Source organism: Lactuca virosa, chromosome 7 (assembly GCF_052849685.1).
Source record: "Lactuca virosa cultivar CGN04683 chromosome 7, Lactuca_virosa_CGN04683_v6, whole genome shotgun sequence".
NCBI classification, from domain to species: domain Eukaryota; kingdom Viridiplantae; phylum Streptophyta; class Magnoliopsida; order Asterales; family Asteraceae; genus Lactuca; species Lactuca virosa.
The window spans coordinates 225,323,204-225,341,723 of NC_136432.1; the positions used below are offsets into that span (position 1 = coordinate 225,323,204).

Consider the following 18,520-nt stretch of genomic DNA (forward strand, 5'->3'; position numbering starts at 1 on the left):
TTTAAAAAAAAAGGTTTGATGATTATAGTGGATATTCTTTAGTCTCTACGTCAGCCAAACTCATTGCTCCTGGAAGTATAGCAAATGCTGAAAGCTTATTGCAAATGGAAGAAAAAGGTACGTTGGTGCTTTTTAAATTTTCTATCTTACTTTTTCTTGCATTTTTAATATTTTTTTTTCTCAGTGTTGGGAAAAAATGCTGAAAGTAGCAAGTTTGTATCTGTTAGAGAATATTATGCTTACAAGCTTCAGATTAGACCTCATGATAAATCCTTTTTATTATACTTTGGTAGATTATTACAACAGTATATAGTTGACAAATTTGTTAAATTAGAAACACAACGATTATACTTCTACAGAACACAACAAGAGGAAATACGACAAGAATTTCGTCAAGGAATTGTAGATGCCATGGCAAGTGAGGAAACTGAGGGTTCGGCTGTCGGTAAACGAATAGTTTTGTCTGCTAATTTTATTGGTGGCCCTAGAAATATGAGGCAAAAATATGTGGATGCTATGGCCTTGGTTCAAAAGTTTGGAAAACCTGATATTTTTTTAACCGTAACATGTAACCCAAATTGGCCTGAAATAAAGCAAAATCTTAGGGTTCATGAAGAGGCCCAGAACAGGGCTGATTTAATTGTTAGAGTTTTTCATGCTAAACTTGAACAACTTAAACATGAAGTTTTTAAGAATCATATATTTGGAGATGTAGCTGTTTATACTTATGTTATCGAATTTCAAAAAAGAGGTCTTCCACATGCACACTTTCTTATTATATTGAAGCCTAATTTTAAGATGTATACTACTGAAGAGTATGATAGAATTGTGTCTGCAGAGATACCTAATAAGAGTGTTAATCCTCATTTATATCGTAGGGTAGTAAAGCATATGCTTCATGGCCCTTGTGGTCTTCTTAATCCTTCAAATGTTTGTATGAAAAAAAAAGGTGTCTGTAAAAATTTTTATCCGAAAAAATTTTCTTCTGAGACAAGTCAAACGGACGATGCATATCCTATATATCGCAGGCGGGACAATGGCTCTAAGGTTAAGGTTAGAGGTGCTATACTTGATAATAGGTGGGTTATTCCCTATAATGCCTATTTGCTTTCTAGGTTCGACTGTCATATTAATATAGAAATTTGCTCTACAATAAAGGTTGTCAAGTATATATATAAATACATATGAAAAGGTTGTGATAGAATAAGTTTCAATGTTTCTTCAGATAATAATCGGACACTTTTAAATGAAATTGACCAGTACCAGTCAAGTAGGTGGGTTTCTCCTCCTGAAGGTGCTTGGCGTATTTTAAAGTTCTCTTTAGGTGAAATTAAGCCGGCTGTTATCCATTTGCCACTTCATCTAGAAAACTATCAACCATTGACTTTTAAAAGAAAAGAACGTTTGATTAATGTTTTGAATAATCCTGCCAAAAAATAAACCATGTTGACTGAGTACTTCGTTGAAAATACTACAAATAAATTAGCACAGAATCTTAATCTTACATATTCTCAGTTTCCAGATCACTTTGTGTGGAAACCAGGCAACAAGATATGGTCACCTAGGCAAATAGGAGATTGAATACGTCGCATTGTTATTGCTCATTCAAGTGAAGGCGATTGAAAGAACCCCTTTCTATACTTTCATATTTATGAAAGACCCAAATTTTCATATTTGACAATTGTTATTCCGAAACATGCTACATGCATATTCATAAAACAATATTTTATATTGATAAAACGGTTACAAACTACTGGATACAAACCCACTATTTCATAGTGTTATATATTACATAACTCCCCACGATACTATAGTTTTATACATATGTGAGTGCAAAATACAATAGTTTCAAACTATTCGAAAATCTTCTATCAAAACAGTAGTTTCAAACTATTCAAAAATCTTCTACCAGTATATCACTATACTGGGTGCTTATCTCCTGCGAATTAGTTAAACATTGAGAGGGGTAAGCGGTAACGCTTAGTGAGTTCAATAATAGATACAATATAACGTTATGCCATATATATACTGTAATATGCCAGAAGCAAAGAGGAACAAGGAACAACAAAGGCATAATGCGAAAAGCTTTCCATATTAATCAATGAGACATAACAAATTCCATACTTGATATAAAATCAATAAAGTTTCAGCACAAATGGCACAGTAAATACTCAGGAATATCATTTTGCTAGAATATTTAGGCTTTCAGCCCTATCTTAGCATACTACCGAAGCCAAAGTGATGCCTATGTCATACACTTCATGGTCAACGGTTCATACCAATACCCAAATGATGCTTATGTCATACACTTCAAGTCAGAGGTACAGCCTTGCTATAAAATAGCAGATACAACAACTCGAGATGATAACATGGAAAAGTACATAGCACATATAACACATAACATACAATTGTTCCTATATATTAAACTCACCGAGAAATAACCGGGGGGTCAAAATAGTAATTTGGGCAGCACTTCGGCTTTAAATATGACTTTCTTCGTTGAAAACCGGGAGTTTTCTTGAAAACCGGGCTCTACGAAGGTAGAGCTTCGAAACTGAAAAGATAAATTTTTCGGGCTTCTCGGGAATCTCGGGGCGCGTTTCGGGCTTTGGAATAAGTACCGGGGATTCAGGGGAAGTCGGAATGCAAGAAAATGTTGGAAAGGGGTGAAAAAGACCAAAATTCAAACATGTAACCGGGAGGTCTCGCACCCTTTATATAGGTGCGAGCCTTGGATCCGAAGCGAGGAGAGGAGGGCATGTGTGCGAGGCTCGGAACACGCGGAAGCAGGGCAAAGCTTCGGCTAGAGAGCTGGCTGCTTCGGATTGGGTCGGCTGCTTCGGTCCAATGGGAGGAGGACACGAGGGTCGGATCACGTGTTGCATGCGAGGATCACGTGTGGCATGCGAGGATCACGTGCTTCTTCGGACACCTGTGCGACACGCGTCGCTTCTCGGACATGCCACGCAGCAGCTTCGGACACGTGGCCAACTCCGAGCGAGGGTGACGTGGCAATCACTATTCATGCGAAATTTCTCGAAAAATGTGCCCAATCTTGTAAAATCCATAACTTTCTCATACGGACTCCGTTTTTGACGTTCTTTATATGCACGCGTAGAGAAAATTAAGCTCTACAACTTTTGTTTAGACTTCGTTGGAAAATTTTGATTTTATTTTTATATTATTATTTTTAACAGACCGGGGCTGGTAAATCCGTTAAAAATTCATAACTTCTTCATCCGACGTCCGTTTTCGTCAGACTTTTTACCGTTGTACTACTAATGACGAGACCTTCGATTCTCGTTTAGGTTGTGTCGGCTAAAAATCAATCGATCTAAAATTCGAGTTTTTAGCTGTCTACTGCTAAGCTGAAACTTGTAAAAATCATAACTTCCTCATACGAAGTTAGATTTTGGCGTTCTTTTTATCGAACTTCTCAGTTTAACGAATAATACGACTTTCATTTAGATCACTAAGGCTAAAAAGTAGTTTATCAAAAAGTCACTTTTTACGTCATTCGGCACAGTGCCGGTTTTATCGCGGATCTTCGATTGGTCATAACTTCTTCATTATAATTCGGATTTCGACGAGGTTTTCGCCTACGTGTTCCTAACGAGATTATCTAAAACTTTCAACAATAAAATTTTACTTATTTCAAGTTTTATATTTTCGCTAAATTTCACTATTTAGCTTTTAATTGGAATCTCATAAGACTTCCAATAATTTATGAGTGATTCTAAACATAGTTTTACCTTATTTATAGTAAAAACTATCTGTTAGAACTCAGTACTCAATATCACATAATATTTCATAATATTATTTATATAAAACACGATCTCAAAACGTGTATGTTACAAATACCTCCTCCTTTTGAGAATTTCGTCCCCGAAATTACATCGATTAAAATAAATGGGGATATTTCGCTCTTATCTCATTCTTATTCTCCCAAGTATAGTTCGGGCCTCGATGGTGTTTCCACTTGACAAGCACCAACTCTACTTCTTTATTACGTAGCTTAGTCGTTCTTTCGTTTACGATCTCTTCAGGCTCTTCTACATAAGTTAACTTATTATCCAGTTTCACCTCGGATAATGGAACTGCTTCATCATAGATGCTTAAGCATTTGCGCAGATAACTCACATGGAAGACATCATGAATACCTGCCAAATCTTCAGGCAATTCCAAGCGGTATGCTTGTTTACCAATCCTCTGGAGGATTTTGAAAGGCCCAACAAATCTAGGACTTAGTTTTCTTGTCTTTCCAAATCGCATAAGACCTTTCCATGGGGATACCTTCAACATTACAAAATCCCCCACCTGGAATTCTATTGGTCGTCTCCTCTTTTCCGTATAGGACTTTTGTCGATCCTGGGTGGCTTTCATTCTTTCTCGTACAATTTGAATCTTGTCGGTGGTGTCTTGAATCATTTCAGGGCCTCCAAGGATTTTCTGTCCTATTTCACGCCAACATAATGGAGTACGACACTTGCGACCATATAATGCCTCATATGGTGGCATTTTAATTGAAGCGTGGTAACTGTTATTATACAAGAATTCGATAAGAGGTAAGTATTTATCCCAGTTACCACCGAACTCCAAGACACATGCACGAAGCATATCTTCTACAGTTTGGATTGTTCTCTCCGTCTGACCATCTGTCTGGGGATGATAGGCTGTGCTGAGAGCAACTCGAGATCCCAATTCACGTTGCATACTCGCCCAAAAGTGAGAAGTGAAGCGAGTATCACGATCGGAAACGATCTTTAGTGGCACACCATGTCTTGCAACAATTTCATCCAAGTATACTTGTGCGTATTTCTCCATTGGAGCCGTTTCACACATGGCAAGAAAATGAGCGCTTTTAGTCAGGCGGTCGACGATTACCCAAATGCTATCATGCTGTCTAGCAGTCTTTGGCAATTTAGTAATAAAATCCATGGACAGTTCTTCCCATTTCCATACAGGTACACTAAGGCTTTCTGGGGTTCCGTAAGGCTTTTGGTTCTCTGTTTTGACTTGTAAGCATACTAAGCATTCTTGTACATATCTTCCAATGTCTCTCTTTAATCCAGGCCACCAATAATCAGCTCTTACATCGTAGTACATTTTACTTGTACCAGGATGTATTGACAGTTTAGACTTATGGGCTTCATCTAAAATCTTCTTTCTTAATCCACCGATCTTCGGAATCCACAGCAGATTCTTGAATACCTTCAGTCCTTGGGGATCATCAAGTAAAACATCGGTGTAATGTACCATCCCTTCTTTCTTCATATTTTCTGGCTTTAGGGCTTCTACTTGCCATTTCTCTAGTTCATCTAGGATAGTGAACTTTACTGTGGTGTGAGTAATAGCATAACACATACTATTACGATAAACCTTTCTGCTAAGTGCATCGGCAACTACATTAGCCTTTCCAGGATGATATAGGATTTCACAGTCATAGTCTTTGATCAGCTCCATGGCTCGTTGTTGTCTCATATTCAGAGTTTGCCGACTGAATATATACTTGAGACTCTTGTGGTCGGTATACAATTGACATTTTGTACCAAAGAGGTAATGTCTCCAAAGTTTTAGGACAAATACCACTGCAGCGAGTTCGAGATCATGAGTAGGATAATTCTTTTCATAATCTTTCAGTTGTCTTGAGGCATAGGCTATCACTTTACCACGTTGCATCAACACACAACCGAGTCCTAATCTTGAAGCATCGCTATATACAGAGAAATCATCATCACCTTCTGGAAGTGATAAGATTAGAGCATGGGTCAAAAGATCTTTTAGAGTCGAGAAAGCTTTTTCTTGGGCTTTACCCCATTCGAACTTCACTTCCTTTCGTGTAAGACTCGTGAGAGGTACGGCTATACGAGAAAAGTCCTTAATAAATCTCCGGTAATATCCCGCGAGACCCAAGAAACTACAAATTTTGGATGCATTACGAGACACTTCCCAATTTTGAATAGCTTCAATTTTAGTAGGATCTACGGATACACCGTCACCAGAAATAACATGGCCGAGAAATTGAACTTGGCGAAGCCAAAATTCACATTTCGAGAATTTAGCATAAAGCTTATCCTTTCAAAGAAGTTCTAACACCGCACGAATATGAATGACATGATCAGCTTCAGACTTGGAATAGATTAGAATATCGTCTATGAATACGATGACAGATTTATCGAGCATTGGGCGGCATACCCGATTCATCATATCCATGAATACAGCAGGAGCATTCGTTAAACCAAACGGCATAACAAGGAATTCGTAATGCCCATATCGAGTACGAAAAGCAGTCTTTGGTACATCCTGCTCTTGAACTTTCAACTGATGATAGCCAGATCTTAGATCAATCTTTGAGAAATAGCTAACACCCTGAAGTTGATCGAACAAATCGTCGATGCGAGGTAGTGGATACTTGTTCTTGATAGTCACCTTATTCAGCTCACGATAATCAATGCACATCCGCATCGATCCATCTTTCTTCTTGACAAACAGTACCGGAGCACCCCAGGGAGAGGTACTTGGTCGGATAAAGCCTTTGTCAAGTAATTCCTGCAGTTGGATCATCATTTCTTTCATCTCAGCTGGCGCAAGACGATAAGGAGTCTTAGCAATCGGAGCAGCACCAGGCACAAGGTCAATTCGGAATTTTACTTGCCTGTCCGGAGGAAGTCCAGGCAATTCTTCGAGAAAAACATCTGGATATTCCTTAGCAATGGTAACATCATTCACCGTTTTCTTATCTTCTTTCGAGACATCGACTGTGTAGGTCAGATAGATAGAACACCCTTTCGATATGAGTTTACGGGCTTTGAGGAAAGATATTATTTTTAAGGTTCCTTGTTCACCATAGACATAGATAGGATTCTCCCCTTCAATGGGAATACGTACTATCTTTTCATAACACAAAAGGTCTGTGTGGTTCTTTGACAACCAATCCATGCCGAGAATAATGTCAAAGTTGGGCAAGGAGATAGGAATTAGATTAGCATGAAAATTGTAGCCTTCAATTTCTATAACACAATTCCTATAGACTTTATCGGCAAGTAATGATATACTTCCAGCAGTCTCTACGTGAAAGAGTTGCGCGAGTGCATAGCAAGCAATTTGAAAAGAATGCGCAAATTCATAAGACACAAAAGAATCTGAGGCACCAGAATCAAATAAGATGTGAGCAGGTATAGAGTTAACAAGAAATGTACCCGTCACAACATTCGGGTCCTCGCGTGCCTCTTCTGTGGTGATCTGGAATGCACGACCCTTAGCTTTTGGAACCTCCTCCTTTTTAGTTGGAGTACCCCTTGATTGTTGAACAGGAGCTTGACTTTTCGCCGGTTGTTGAACGAAAGCTTGACTTTTCGCCGGTTGTTGAACGGAAGCTTGACTTCCCGTCATCTGACTAGTAAGGGTGGGGCAAAAACGCTTCCTGTGGCCAGTAACACCACATGCAAAGCATGTAACACCTTTCATTGGACACACGGGCCTCTTGTGTCCTACTTCTCCACATATAAAACAGACCACGGTTCTTTCCTCTAGTCCGCATTCGCCCGGATGATTCTTTCCACAATTTCGACAAGCTGGCGACTGAAGAGAAAAAGATTGTGACCTGCCGCGGCCACGAAAAGCACTCTGAGATTGTAGTTGCTTGCTAGGTTCAGATCGAACGGATTGAGTTGGTGGAATAGGGGAAGCAGGAGTAGTCCTTTCAGTACGTGGATGTTTTGGAACAGTAAGAGTGGCACCACGTATTTCTAAGTCATGCTCACGCTTTCGAGCATACTCAACAGCTTTATCAAACGACAGTACTTCCCGATTGGCAACGAAATCGTGAATTTCGTGCCGTAGTCCTTCTAAGAATAACTGAATTTTCTCATCTTCAATTGGAATATACTTTACGGCAAACCGTGCTTTTTGATTGAACCGAGTTTCATACTCATTCACAGTCATTCCTCCCTGTTTAAGCTCGAGGAATTCTTTCTCCAACCTCCTCCTCATGTCTAGAGGACAGTACTTCTCTAGCACACAAGTTTTGAACATTTCCTAGGATAAATTCTCCTGGTCAAACTTGCTGAGAGCTTCATAGGTTGCTTCCCACCAGACCAAGGCTTCTCCGATGAGCATTGCAGAAGTATAGTTAGCCTTGTCTTCAACATCTACATGAGAAATACGGAACACTTTTTCTGTGTTCTGGATCCAAGTAAGAACAACAATTGGATTAAGAACACCAGAAAACTCTGTAGCACCGCTACTCTTGAAATCTTTAAACGAGGGACGCTTCACCTCTCCTCTCGAAGATTCTCCAGTGGCTTTCTCTTTTCCTTTATCACCACTCTTTTTGTGTTCTTCGAGAGTCTGTCGAATAACACCGGTAAGTTTACCCAAGAGTCGCTCCTCACGAGGAGATACTGGAGTATTCACTTCCTCAGGTTGAGGACCTTCACCAACCTCGGGGGTATGGCTACTAACCTGTTCAGCCATTGCTCTGAAATAGGGAGTAATATTGTATTTTAGAATATTAGGGTTTACTATTACCTAATACTTTTATATATATATTTCCTATGGTTTGTATCCCTATACTTACAATAATTAAGTTCATATATTGAACTTCCAATAGTTTAAGTTTAAATACCAATCCGTGGAATTTAGTTCACTTAAACCACTGCTCTGATACCATGATTGAAAGAACCCCTTTCTATACTTTCATATTTATGAAAGACCCAAATTTTCATATTTGACAATTGTTATTCCGAAACATGCTACATGCATATTCATAAAACAATATTTTATATTGATGAAGCGGTTACAAACTACTGGATACAAACCCACTATTTCATAGTGTTATATATTACATAACTCCCCAGGATACTATAGTTTTATACATATGGGAGTGCAAAATACAATAGTTTCAAACTATTCGAAAATCTTCTATCAAAACAGTAGTTTCAAACTATTCAAAAATCTTCTACCAGTATATCACTATACTGGGTGCTTATCTCCTGCGAATTAGTTAAACATTGAGAGGGGTAAGCGGTAACGCTTAGTGAGTTCAATAATAGATACAATATAACGTTATGCCATATATATACTGTAATATGCCAGAAGCAAAGAGGAACAAGGAACAACAAAGGCATAATGCGAAAAGCTTTCCATATTAATCAATGAGACATAACAAATTCCATACTTGATATAAAATCAATAAAGTTTCAGCACAAATGGCACAGTAAATACTCAGGAATATCATTTTGCTAGAATATTTAAGCTTTCAGCCCTATCTTAGCATACTACCGAAGCCAAAGTGATGCCTATGTCATACACTTCATGGTCAACGGTTCATACCAATACCCAAGTGATGCTTATGTCATACACTTCAAGTCAGAGGTACAGCCTTGCTATAAAATAGCAGATACAACAACTCGAGATGATAACATGGAAAAGTACATAACACATATAACACATAACATACAATTGTTCCTATATATTAAACTCACCGAGAAATAACCGGGGGTCAAAATAGTAATTTGGGCAGCACTTCGGCTTTAAATATGACTTTCTTCGTTGAAAACCGGGAGTCTTCTTGAAAACCGGGCTCTGCGAAGGTAGAGCTTTGAAACTGAAAAGATAAATTTTTCGGGCTTCTCGGGAATCTCGGGGCGCGTTTCGGGCTTTGGAATAAGTACCGGGGCTTCAGGGGAAGTCGGAATGCAAGAAAATGTTGGAAAGGGGTGAAAAAGACCAAAATTCAAACATGTAACCGGGAGGTCTCGCACCCTTTATATAGGTGCGAGCCTCGGATCCGTAGCGAGGAGAGGAGGGCATGTGTGCGAGGCTCGGAACACGGGGTAGCAGGGCGAAGCTTCGGCCGGAGAGCTGGCTGCTTCGGATTGGGTCGGCTGCTTCGGTCCAATGGGAGGAGGACACGAGGGTCGGATCACGTGTTGCATGCGAGGATCACGTGTGGCATGCGAGGATCACGTGCTTCTTCGGACACCTGTGCGACACGCGTCACTTCTCGGACATGCCACGCAGCAGCTTCGGACACGTGGCCAACTCCGAGCGAGGGTGACGTGACAATCACTATTCATTCGAAATTTCTCGAAAAATGTGCCCAATCTTGTAAAATCCATAACTTTCTCATACGGACTCCGTTTTTGACGTTCTTTATATGAACACGTAGAGAAAATTATGCTCTACAACTTTCGTTTAGACTTCGTCGGGAAATTTTGACTTTATTTTTATATTATTATTTTTAACAGACCGAGACTGGTAAATCCGTTAAAAATTCATAACTTCTTCATCCGACGTCCGTTTTCGTCAGACTTTTTACCGTTGTACTACTAATGACGAGACCTTCGATTCTCGTTTAGGTTGTGTCGGCTAAAAATCACTCGATCTAAAATTTGAGTTTTAAGCTGTCTACTACTAAGCTGAAACTTGTAAAAATCATAACTTCCTCATACGAAGTCAGATTTTGGCGTTCTTTTTATCGAACTTCTCGGTTTAACGAATACTACAACTTTCATTTAGATCACTAAGGCTAAAAAGTAGTTTATCAAAAAGTCACTTTTTACATCATTCGACACCGTGCCGGTTTTATCGCGGATCTTCGATTGGTCATAACTTCTTCGTTATAATTCGGATTTCGACGAGGTTTTCGCCTACGTGTTTCTAACGAGATTATCTACAACTTTCAACAATAAAATTATACTTATTTCAAGTTTTATATTTTCGCTAAATTTCACTATTTAGCTTTTAATTGGAATCTCATAAGACTTCCAATAATTTATGAGTGATTCTAAACATAGTTTTACCTTATTTCATAATGTTAGAACTCAGTACTCAATATCACATAATATTTCATAATATTATTTATATAAAACATGATCTCAAAACGTGTATGTTACACGAAAGGTATTATCTTAGAATTTTGTTATCGAAAGTTCGTTGTCCCAAATCATATGATGACTTGAAATCTGTGAACGGTGTGAGAGTTGCAACTTTTCGTGAAGTTGCTTTGTTAGGTGGCTATTTACTTGATGACAACACTCAACAACTATGCTTAGAAGAAGCATCAACATTTCACATGCCATATGAACTACGTAGACTTTTTGCAACAGTATTAGTTTATACATGTCCAAACAATCCTCGACAGTTGTTGACATGTTTTGAAGATTCAATGTTAGAAGATATCTTAAGATGTAATAAAGAAACACTTTCTCAGAGTAGACACTATGCATTTCACCAGATTGATTACTTTTTACAATCGATGGGAAAGCGTCTTCGTGACTTTAATGTGTTACCTGATGATAATGATAATTCGCTTTTTGAAGACCAAACAAAAGAAATTAAAGTAGAAAAAAGTATTCATGTTTCTGAGGAAGATTTAATGGCTATGCATACTCTTAACAAAGAACAACAACTTGCTTTTAATACGATAATTGGGAGAGTTGATTCTAATAAACCTGGTGCTTTTTTTATTGATGGTCGAGGTGGTACTGGAAAAACATTTCTATACAGAGCCTTGTTAGCTAAAATAAGATCTGAAGGACATATTGCTTTGGCTACAGCAACATCGGGTATCGTTGCGTCTCTGCTTCCTGGAGGTAGAACAGCTCATTCCCGATTTAAAATTCCGCTTGATGTGGTTGATAGTGCGTCCTGTAGTATTAGCAAACAAAGTTCTTTAGCAGTATTGATTAAAAGCTGCAAACTTATCATATGGGATGAGGCTCCAATGGCAAAAAAAAAAAACAGCAATACAGGCTTTGGACTCTTTACTTCAAGATTTAATGGATTCACGACATGTTTTTGGAGGTAAGGTAGTTGTACTTGGTGGAGATTTTAGGCAGACACTTCCAGTTGTTCGTAAGGGTACTAAAGCACAAATTATTGATGGTTGTTTGACTAATTCTTACTTATGGCCATCTCTTTGTCAATTACATTTAAAAGAGAATATGCGTGCACGACTTGATCCAACTTTTACAGATTTTCTTCTTACTGTTGGCAATGGAGTTGAATGTTTAACAGACGATTACATGGTTAATCTTCCATCATCAATGCTAATTGAGACTTCCCACAACATGCCTGACCTAAATGTACTTATAGATTTTGTTTATCCGACTATTAATGTTAATGCTGAGAATTTTCCTTTTGCTTCTAATCGTGTTATTTTGACCACCAAAAATTTGTTTGTTGATGAAATTAATGACATTTTAATAAATAAATTTCCAGGTCCTGAGACTGAGTATATTAGTTTTGATGAAACCGCTGATCCAAATGATCAGGCTCAATACGAAGACCTTTTGCACTCTTTGACTCCAAATGGTATGCCACCTCATAAACTCATTTTAAAGTATAATTCGCCTATTATTTTGTTAAGAAATATGAATCCATTTGAAGGCTTGTGTAATGGTACTAGGCTTTTTTGCAAAGACTTTCAAAGAAACGTAATACGTGCAGAGATAAGTTACGGACAGTTTGCTGGAAAAGAAGTTTTTATTCATAGAATTCCAATGCAACCACCAAGTGGTGAACAATATACTGTTCCAGGTTTCAATTCCCAATTAGATTATGCTTTGCGATGACTATAAACAAGGCCCAGGGCCAAACTTTAGACTTTGTTGGTGTTTATTTGAAGGAGTCTGTGTTTTCACATGGACAACTCTATGTTGCACTTTCACGTGCAAAAAAATTTGAAAATATAAAAATTTTCATAAAAGACTGCTTTTCTTCTTCTTGCAACAATACAACAACTAAAAACATTGTCTACCGGGACGTTTTACAACGAGCTCAACATTGTTACACGTGAACTTCCATTATTGTAAATTTTATTTTCTTTTAGGTTTACTTTCAATTTAGTTTTTCACGTTTACACTTGTTCTTTCTTTGCAGGTGACCAGTTACAAATATCGTTGAACCATCACAATCATCATCTCTTATCTTGATTGACAGAAGCACATTGTTACTTTTGTACCAAACAGCAAAACAGTTATAGGAAAGTTACAACTTCTTCCAAACAACTAAATTTCGAAAGTTATAGTAAGCACCTTTTTTTCATCCACATTTTTAAATAGATACATATGAAAACAATCGCACAACAGATGATAGATGTGCAAGAGACGATTCTAAAGGGTATCTGATAAAGCCAAATTCTGAGAGGCTAATCTCCTTTCTACTAACAAAATTTAAGAACACAAACTGAAACAATTTTCTTCTCTATTAATCTGATGCAATGGACAAGCTATTTATAATGAAGGAAATAAAACTACCTAATCTAGGAATTGGAAACGTGAACATGTTACTGGAAGTAAATGGGTAACATTAAGGTCCTAAGAAAAAGGAAACATGATCTAACACTATCTGCATGCAAAGGAATTAGAAGAAAAAGTCTTCTGTTGGGAACGAGGTCGTATCAATACTCCGCCCCTAAGAAATGGCCTTGTCCGCAAGGCCAAAGTTAGTTTGTTGCAGGTAAGGCCATGGTGGCTCGTTTTCTGATTGAAGAAGAAGGAACTTGGGCGGGTTGCACTGGTGGCCGGGTTGATACTTGGCGGGACAGTTGTAACATAGGCCTTCAGCCCTTCGTTGTTGCATTTCGGTGGGACTTAGTTTCTTGATCGGAAGTGGTGGGGAAGTGGAAGGAGAGGCAGCCAACAAAAGTAGAGTCGGTGGTGGTGGTTCCGAATTACCAGCAGTAGGAAGAAGGTTATCATGGAGTTTGTCTTCAATTAATTTGGCGATACCATAAGTGGCATGAAGTGTTTGCGGGTTATGGATGACAATTTCCGATTGAATGTCGGGACGTAAACCGGAGATAAAGCAGGTACGCAAGGCTACGGAAGAGAGACCGATGACCCGATTACTAACTGTTTCAAACTCGGTCTGGTAGGCGGAGACGGTGGTGGACTGTCGAAGCTTAAACAAGGTTGCTTGATGATTTTCATATGTAGATGGGCCCAAACGCAGTTCAAGTGCACGGGTGAACTCCGGCCAAGTGCCAAGAAGGTTGTTGCTGGCAAGATGTTTGTACCAGCTTAAAGCATCACCGGTAAAGTAGAAGACAACCAAGGAAAGGCGTTGAGGCGGAGGAATGTTGTAGTAGGTGAAGTAATTTTCGGCTTGAAAAATCCAATCAAGTGGGTTGGAACCGTCAAAAGTGGGCAGGAGAATTTTCGGTGGTCGGAGGATCGGATTTGGATCGCGTGGTGGTGGCGGCGGCGGTGGAGGTTGATTGACGCGTTGGTCGGTCATGAGTTGGATCAATTTATCGAGTTTAGCATTGGTATCGGTGGTAATTTGAGCGATATGAAGCATGTGGGCATGAAGGGCGGCGATTGGGTTGTCGGGTGTGGCCTTGGTGGTGTCGGAGGTGGAAGCTGACTCGGTTTTGGGAGGCATGAAGACGAATATGAAAGCACCAATTGATAAAGCCAAATTCTGAGATGGCTAATCTCCTTTCTACTAACAAAATTTAAGAACACAAACTGAAACAATTTTCTTCTCTATTAATCTGATAATGGACAAGCTATTTATAATGAAGGAAATAAAACTACCTAATCTAGGAATTGGAAACGTGAACATGTTACCGGAAGTAAATGGGTAACATTAAGGTCCTAAGAAAAAGGAAACATGATCTAACACTATCTGCATACAAAGGAATTAGAAGAAAAAGTCTTCTGTTGGGAACGAGGTCGTATCAGTATCCTTATCTTTTTTGCAGGGCACATCAGATAAATAAGAGCTTGCTTACACATGGCTACGTCATTAATGCATTACTAGAGCACTCAAAACATATACGTTATAGGTATTATTATTTTATTGGCTATTACATACCAAAATCAGAAAGACATTATTTAAATTTAAGAAAAACTTAAACTAACTTTATCAATGTCTTTTTATTTGACAGGGACAATAAATAAAGGTTGTTGAAGTAAGGTTTAAATCCAAATGTGCAATTTATTTGCACACATTTTGTAAATATAATAGGAAGTTACTTGCATTTCTTTACCGATATTTAGTCAAACAGGTATGGTTACTTTTCCCAGTTCAATCGGTTTAACCGGTTCGACCGTCGGGTCAACCGGTTTCTATAAATATATATATATATATATATATATATATATATATATATATATATATATATATATATATATATATATATTTTGTTTTTTAATATTTTCCTGTCTACATAAATCAATAATTTGACGTCTAAAAATTCAAACCTCAAAAATAAACATAAAAACAAGTTGTATATTCCGACCGGTTCAAACCGATTTTAAAAATATCGTAATAAGATGCTTCAAATTTTTAATCATTATGCCAATTATTGTAATAACTTGCTTAGATTTTTTAATCATTATGCCAATGTAGCAACAATTTTTACTATTTTTTTCAAAATTTATAAACGTAACGTGATTTTTGCTATCAATATAGAAAAGATTCTTTATTTATCGCATGTTGCTATTGTTGGCAAGCAGTAAATATCTACAACTTTCAAAATAATATTATCTTTACAAGTTGTTCACTCGCACCAAATATAATAAAATACCTTATTATTTTTCCGATGGCAACAAATATATGTTACTTTTAAACGCCCGGACATACACTTTTATATTATTAATAATTAATTCTCCGACCTTGCAGTTATAAAAACATTTTATCTTTAAGAAAAAATGGCATCTTTAACGTATGTCCTTATATATTATAAAATTAAGTTTGATGTATAGTATTTAAAAATACCGCAAACGTAGATAATTAACAAACAGTTCTATTTTTTGAGGATAATTGCAATTTTTAATCATCTTTGTATTAACGCCACGACATACATCAAATTCTAAGGTCATGCCACGTTCGTTACCATTCATTATCCGCCTGATTAGACTCCATTTTACCTTTGTACAGTGACATCATCTTTGATTCTAACTTAACACGTAGTTGTTTTTTACCCTATATATATATAACAGTAGAAGTTAGTATTTATTTCATACAAACACCATCATGTCTGCATCTTCAGGTTTGTTTTTTATGATATCACTAACTTACTTTTTATTTGGTTTCACATTGATTAAAAGTTATGATTTATTCTTCTTACGTACCTGATAATCTTTATATATTTATGCTATTATATATTATACTGAAATAAGCAATATTTATTGTTCACAGTTAAAGCTAAAATGGATAGACGTATATTCCCAGTGATGCAAATCGACCAAACACATGGAAAACATTGGACTGCCACCGTTCAGATCTTAGAATGTCATCATGTGCAACATATGACCAAAGACGATAGCGAATACAAGAGAATTATGATGATGGATCAGGATGGAACGACAATGACAGGGCTCATTTTTAGTGATTATTTGGGTCACTACGCAACCATCTTCAGCCAATTCCACAAGTATAACATCTCCGGCGCTACTGTTATACGAAATGATCCTAAGTTTTCTGTTGGTTCTTATCCTTTTTCATGGATTTTGACCAAAAGTACTCTTGTGGAAGAAATACCGGAACGTATTCCAACAACTATACCTTGGTCGTTGGAATTTACAAAATTCAGCAGACTACATGCCTATGCTGAATCAGAAAATCTGCAAAGTAAGGTTACATCTAATATTTAATAATTTATCTTTCCGAGTAAATTGTACTTGCACACTTCTTCATTAATTTTTCAATTGCAGACGTTAGGGGTATTGTCTTGCAATGTTTACCAAGTCAGGAACACGGTGTTGACCTTGTAACAAGACGTGATATAATCATTATCAATGAAGAGTATGCAATATAACGTATTTTCATTTTTCAGTTTTACTTTATTATTGAACTTTATATTTCCGTACGTTTATTGTAGAAAAATACTGTTACATGTCACATTGTGGAAAGAATTTGATGAACACGAAGGGAGAATGTTGGAAGCCATAAGACAACCACCACTGATCTTTGGTTTAAGGCTAAAAGTCACAACCTTCAACTGTAAGCAACATTTTTTAATATATATCATATATACCTATATATATGGTATATATGCAAGCCCCTCTTTAGGTATTTTTATATAAGTTTACAATGTTTAAAATTGAGACTTTATGTTATAGCTATTTCCCTTACAACGAGACCAAACACTGCATTCATGATCAATCCACCTGTTTCTGTTTCTGAGGACTTGCAATTACGAAAGTGGTAAACATTTATATACATAAATACTTTTCAAATTTTAATATAAGTATATAATTTCCATATTATCATATGTGTGCTTATATATTACTAATGAATAGGTACCTGGACAACAGAACCGAAATTGATGAGTTACTTCGTATGGAAAACCATAAAAATACTGAACTGTTACTCCCATATCCTCCGGATGATGTTATACTTTCCATTGGGGTCGTGACTGCTTCTCCAAACATTGTAACTTACTACACTTAAATGCATAGTTTACTGTTATATTGGACAAAAGGTATATGTAAATGTTGTAGTTGCAAAGTAACTTCATCTTTAAAAAACAGTTCAAGACCGCTTGGATTAAAGGGAGACTTGGACTTTCTGCAAAAGGAAGAAGATTCTCGTACACTGGATGTTCGAATTGTCATAAAGCTTTAGAAGCTGACACCACATGGGTTGTCATGTGTCCTTCTTGTAAAGTTGTATCAGACATCGAGGCAATGTAAATTCACTTTCCTTACTATTTCTCATATTATTAATATAAATCTATTTCTCATACAAACACCTTAATTTTAGGATACGGGCAACTGTTACAATTACTGATGAAAGTGGAAGTATTGAAGCCATGCTAACTACACCCCACATAGAAAAATTTTTACTTTTCAATCCGGAAGAAGTGAAAACCAATGAAGAAATTGTAAGTATAACTAGCTATTATCTTCAAAATTGTAATAAGTATTTGCTATAAAGACATTGCATAACCATCATAACATGTGACAGGGTATGGACATTCACAATGACATTGCAGCTGCCTTGGAATTGTCAGAAGTTGTAGCCTTTGTTCGTTTGTATGATGTACTTTTCCGTGGAGTAAAATAAACGAAAGTTAGCATTGTAAAAGCATACAAAGGAGATGAAAACCCAAATATCACAATCGTTTTACCCAACTCTCCATCACCTACTTTAAACAAACAACCAGCAGTCATTTCCGTTGACAGCACAATATCAGCACCAACAACACGTCTTCCAGATGTTACTTCAACTTGCTGCTCCAAAAGTGAAACCACACTACTTCCTACAAATACAGAACACAATCCTGAAGCTCGTGATAAAAGGCCGAAAAAAAAAGATAAAATAGTTCATAGTTTGGGACAGAATGGTTGGAGGTAGACTTCATGAAAAATAGTTGATGTTAGGTTTTAATGGTTAAAGACATGTTTTTTTTTGTAAGATGGTAAACAAGTTTTTTGGGTACTTAACAATGTAGATATTAAGTAACCGCAGTTAATGGCTTAGCTTCTTTTGGTGTATATAGGCCATTACTTTTGATAGCAGCTTCTCATAGTCTGCATTGTATGTAAATACAAGTTTCTAA

The 18,520-nt window shown here is 37.2% G+C and overlaps 3 protein-coding genes across 3 annotated transcripts in view; all 3 read left to right on the top strand.

Moving 5' to 3' along the window:
- LOC145127602 (uncharacterized) overlaps positions 1-1,581 on the top strand; it is a 3,983-nt gene extending 2,402 nt beyond the window's left edge. Inside the window, exons 5-7 of the mRNA XM_079062767.1 lie at positions 43-117; positions 185-1,053; positions 1,516-1,581. Of these exons, the coding sequence (XP_078918893.1) occupies positions 43-117; positions 185-1,053; positions 1,516-1,581 (1,010 nt within the window). The remainder of the gene's footprint in view (positions 1-42; positions 118-184; positions 1,054-1,515) is intronic.
- A 9,310-nt stretch (positions 1,582-10,891) lies between these two features.
- LOC145127603 (uncharacterized) lies at positions 10,892-12,578 on the top strand. Its single transcript, XM_079062768.1, has 2 exons — positions 10,892-11,654; positions 11,749-12,578. Exons 1-2 carry the CDS (start codon positions 10,892-10,894, stop codon positions 12,576-12,578), a joined length of 1,593 nt encoding a protein of 530 aa, XP_078918894.1.
- A 3,580-nt stretch (positions 12,579-16,158) lies between these two features.
- On the top strand, positions 16,159-18,461 carry LOC145125929 (replication protein A 70 kDa DNA-binding subunit B-like). Its single transcript, XM_079061332.1, has 8 exons — positions 16,159-16,587; positions 16,671-16,761; positions 16,838-16,959; positions 17,079-17,163; positions 17,259-17,391; positions 17,490-17,647; positions 17,722-17,842; positions 17,926-18,461. The coding sequence occupies exons 1-8, from the start codon at positions 16,167-16,169 to the stop codon at positions 18,022-18,024; spliced, it is 1,230 nt and encodes a 409-aa protein (XP_078917458.1). The 5' UTR covers positions 16,159-16,166; the 3' UTR covers positions 18,025-18,461.
- Positions 18,462-18,520: the final 59 nt, after the last annotated feature.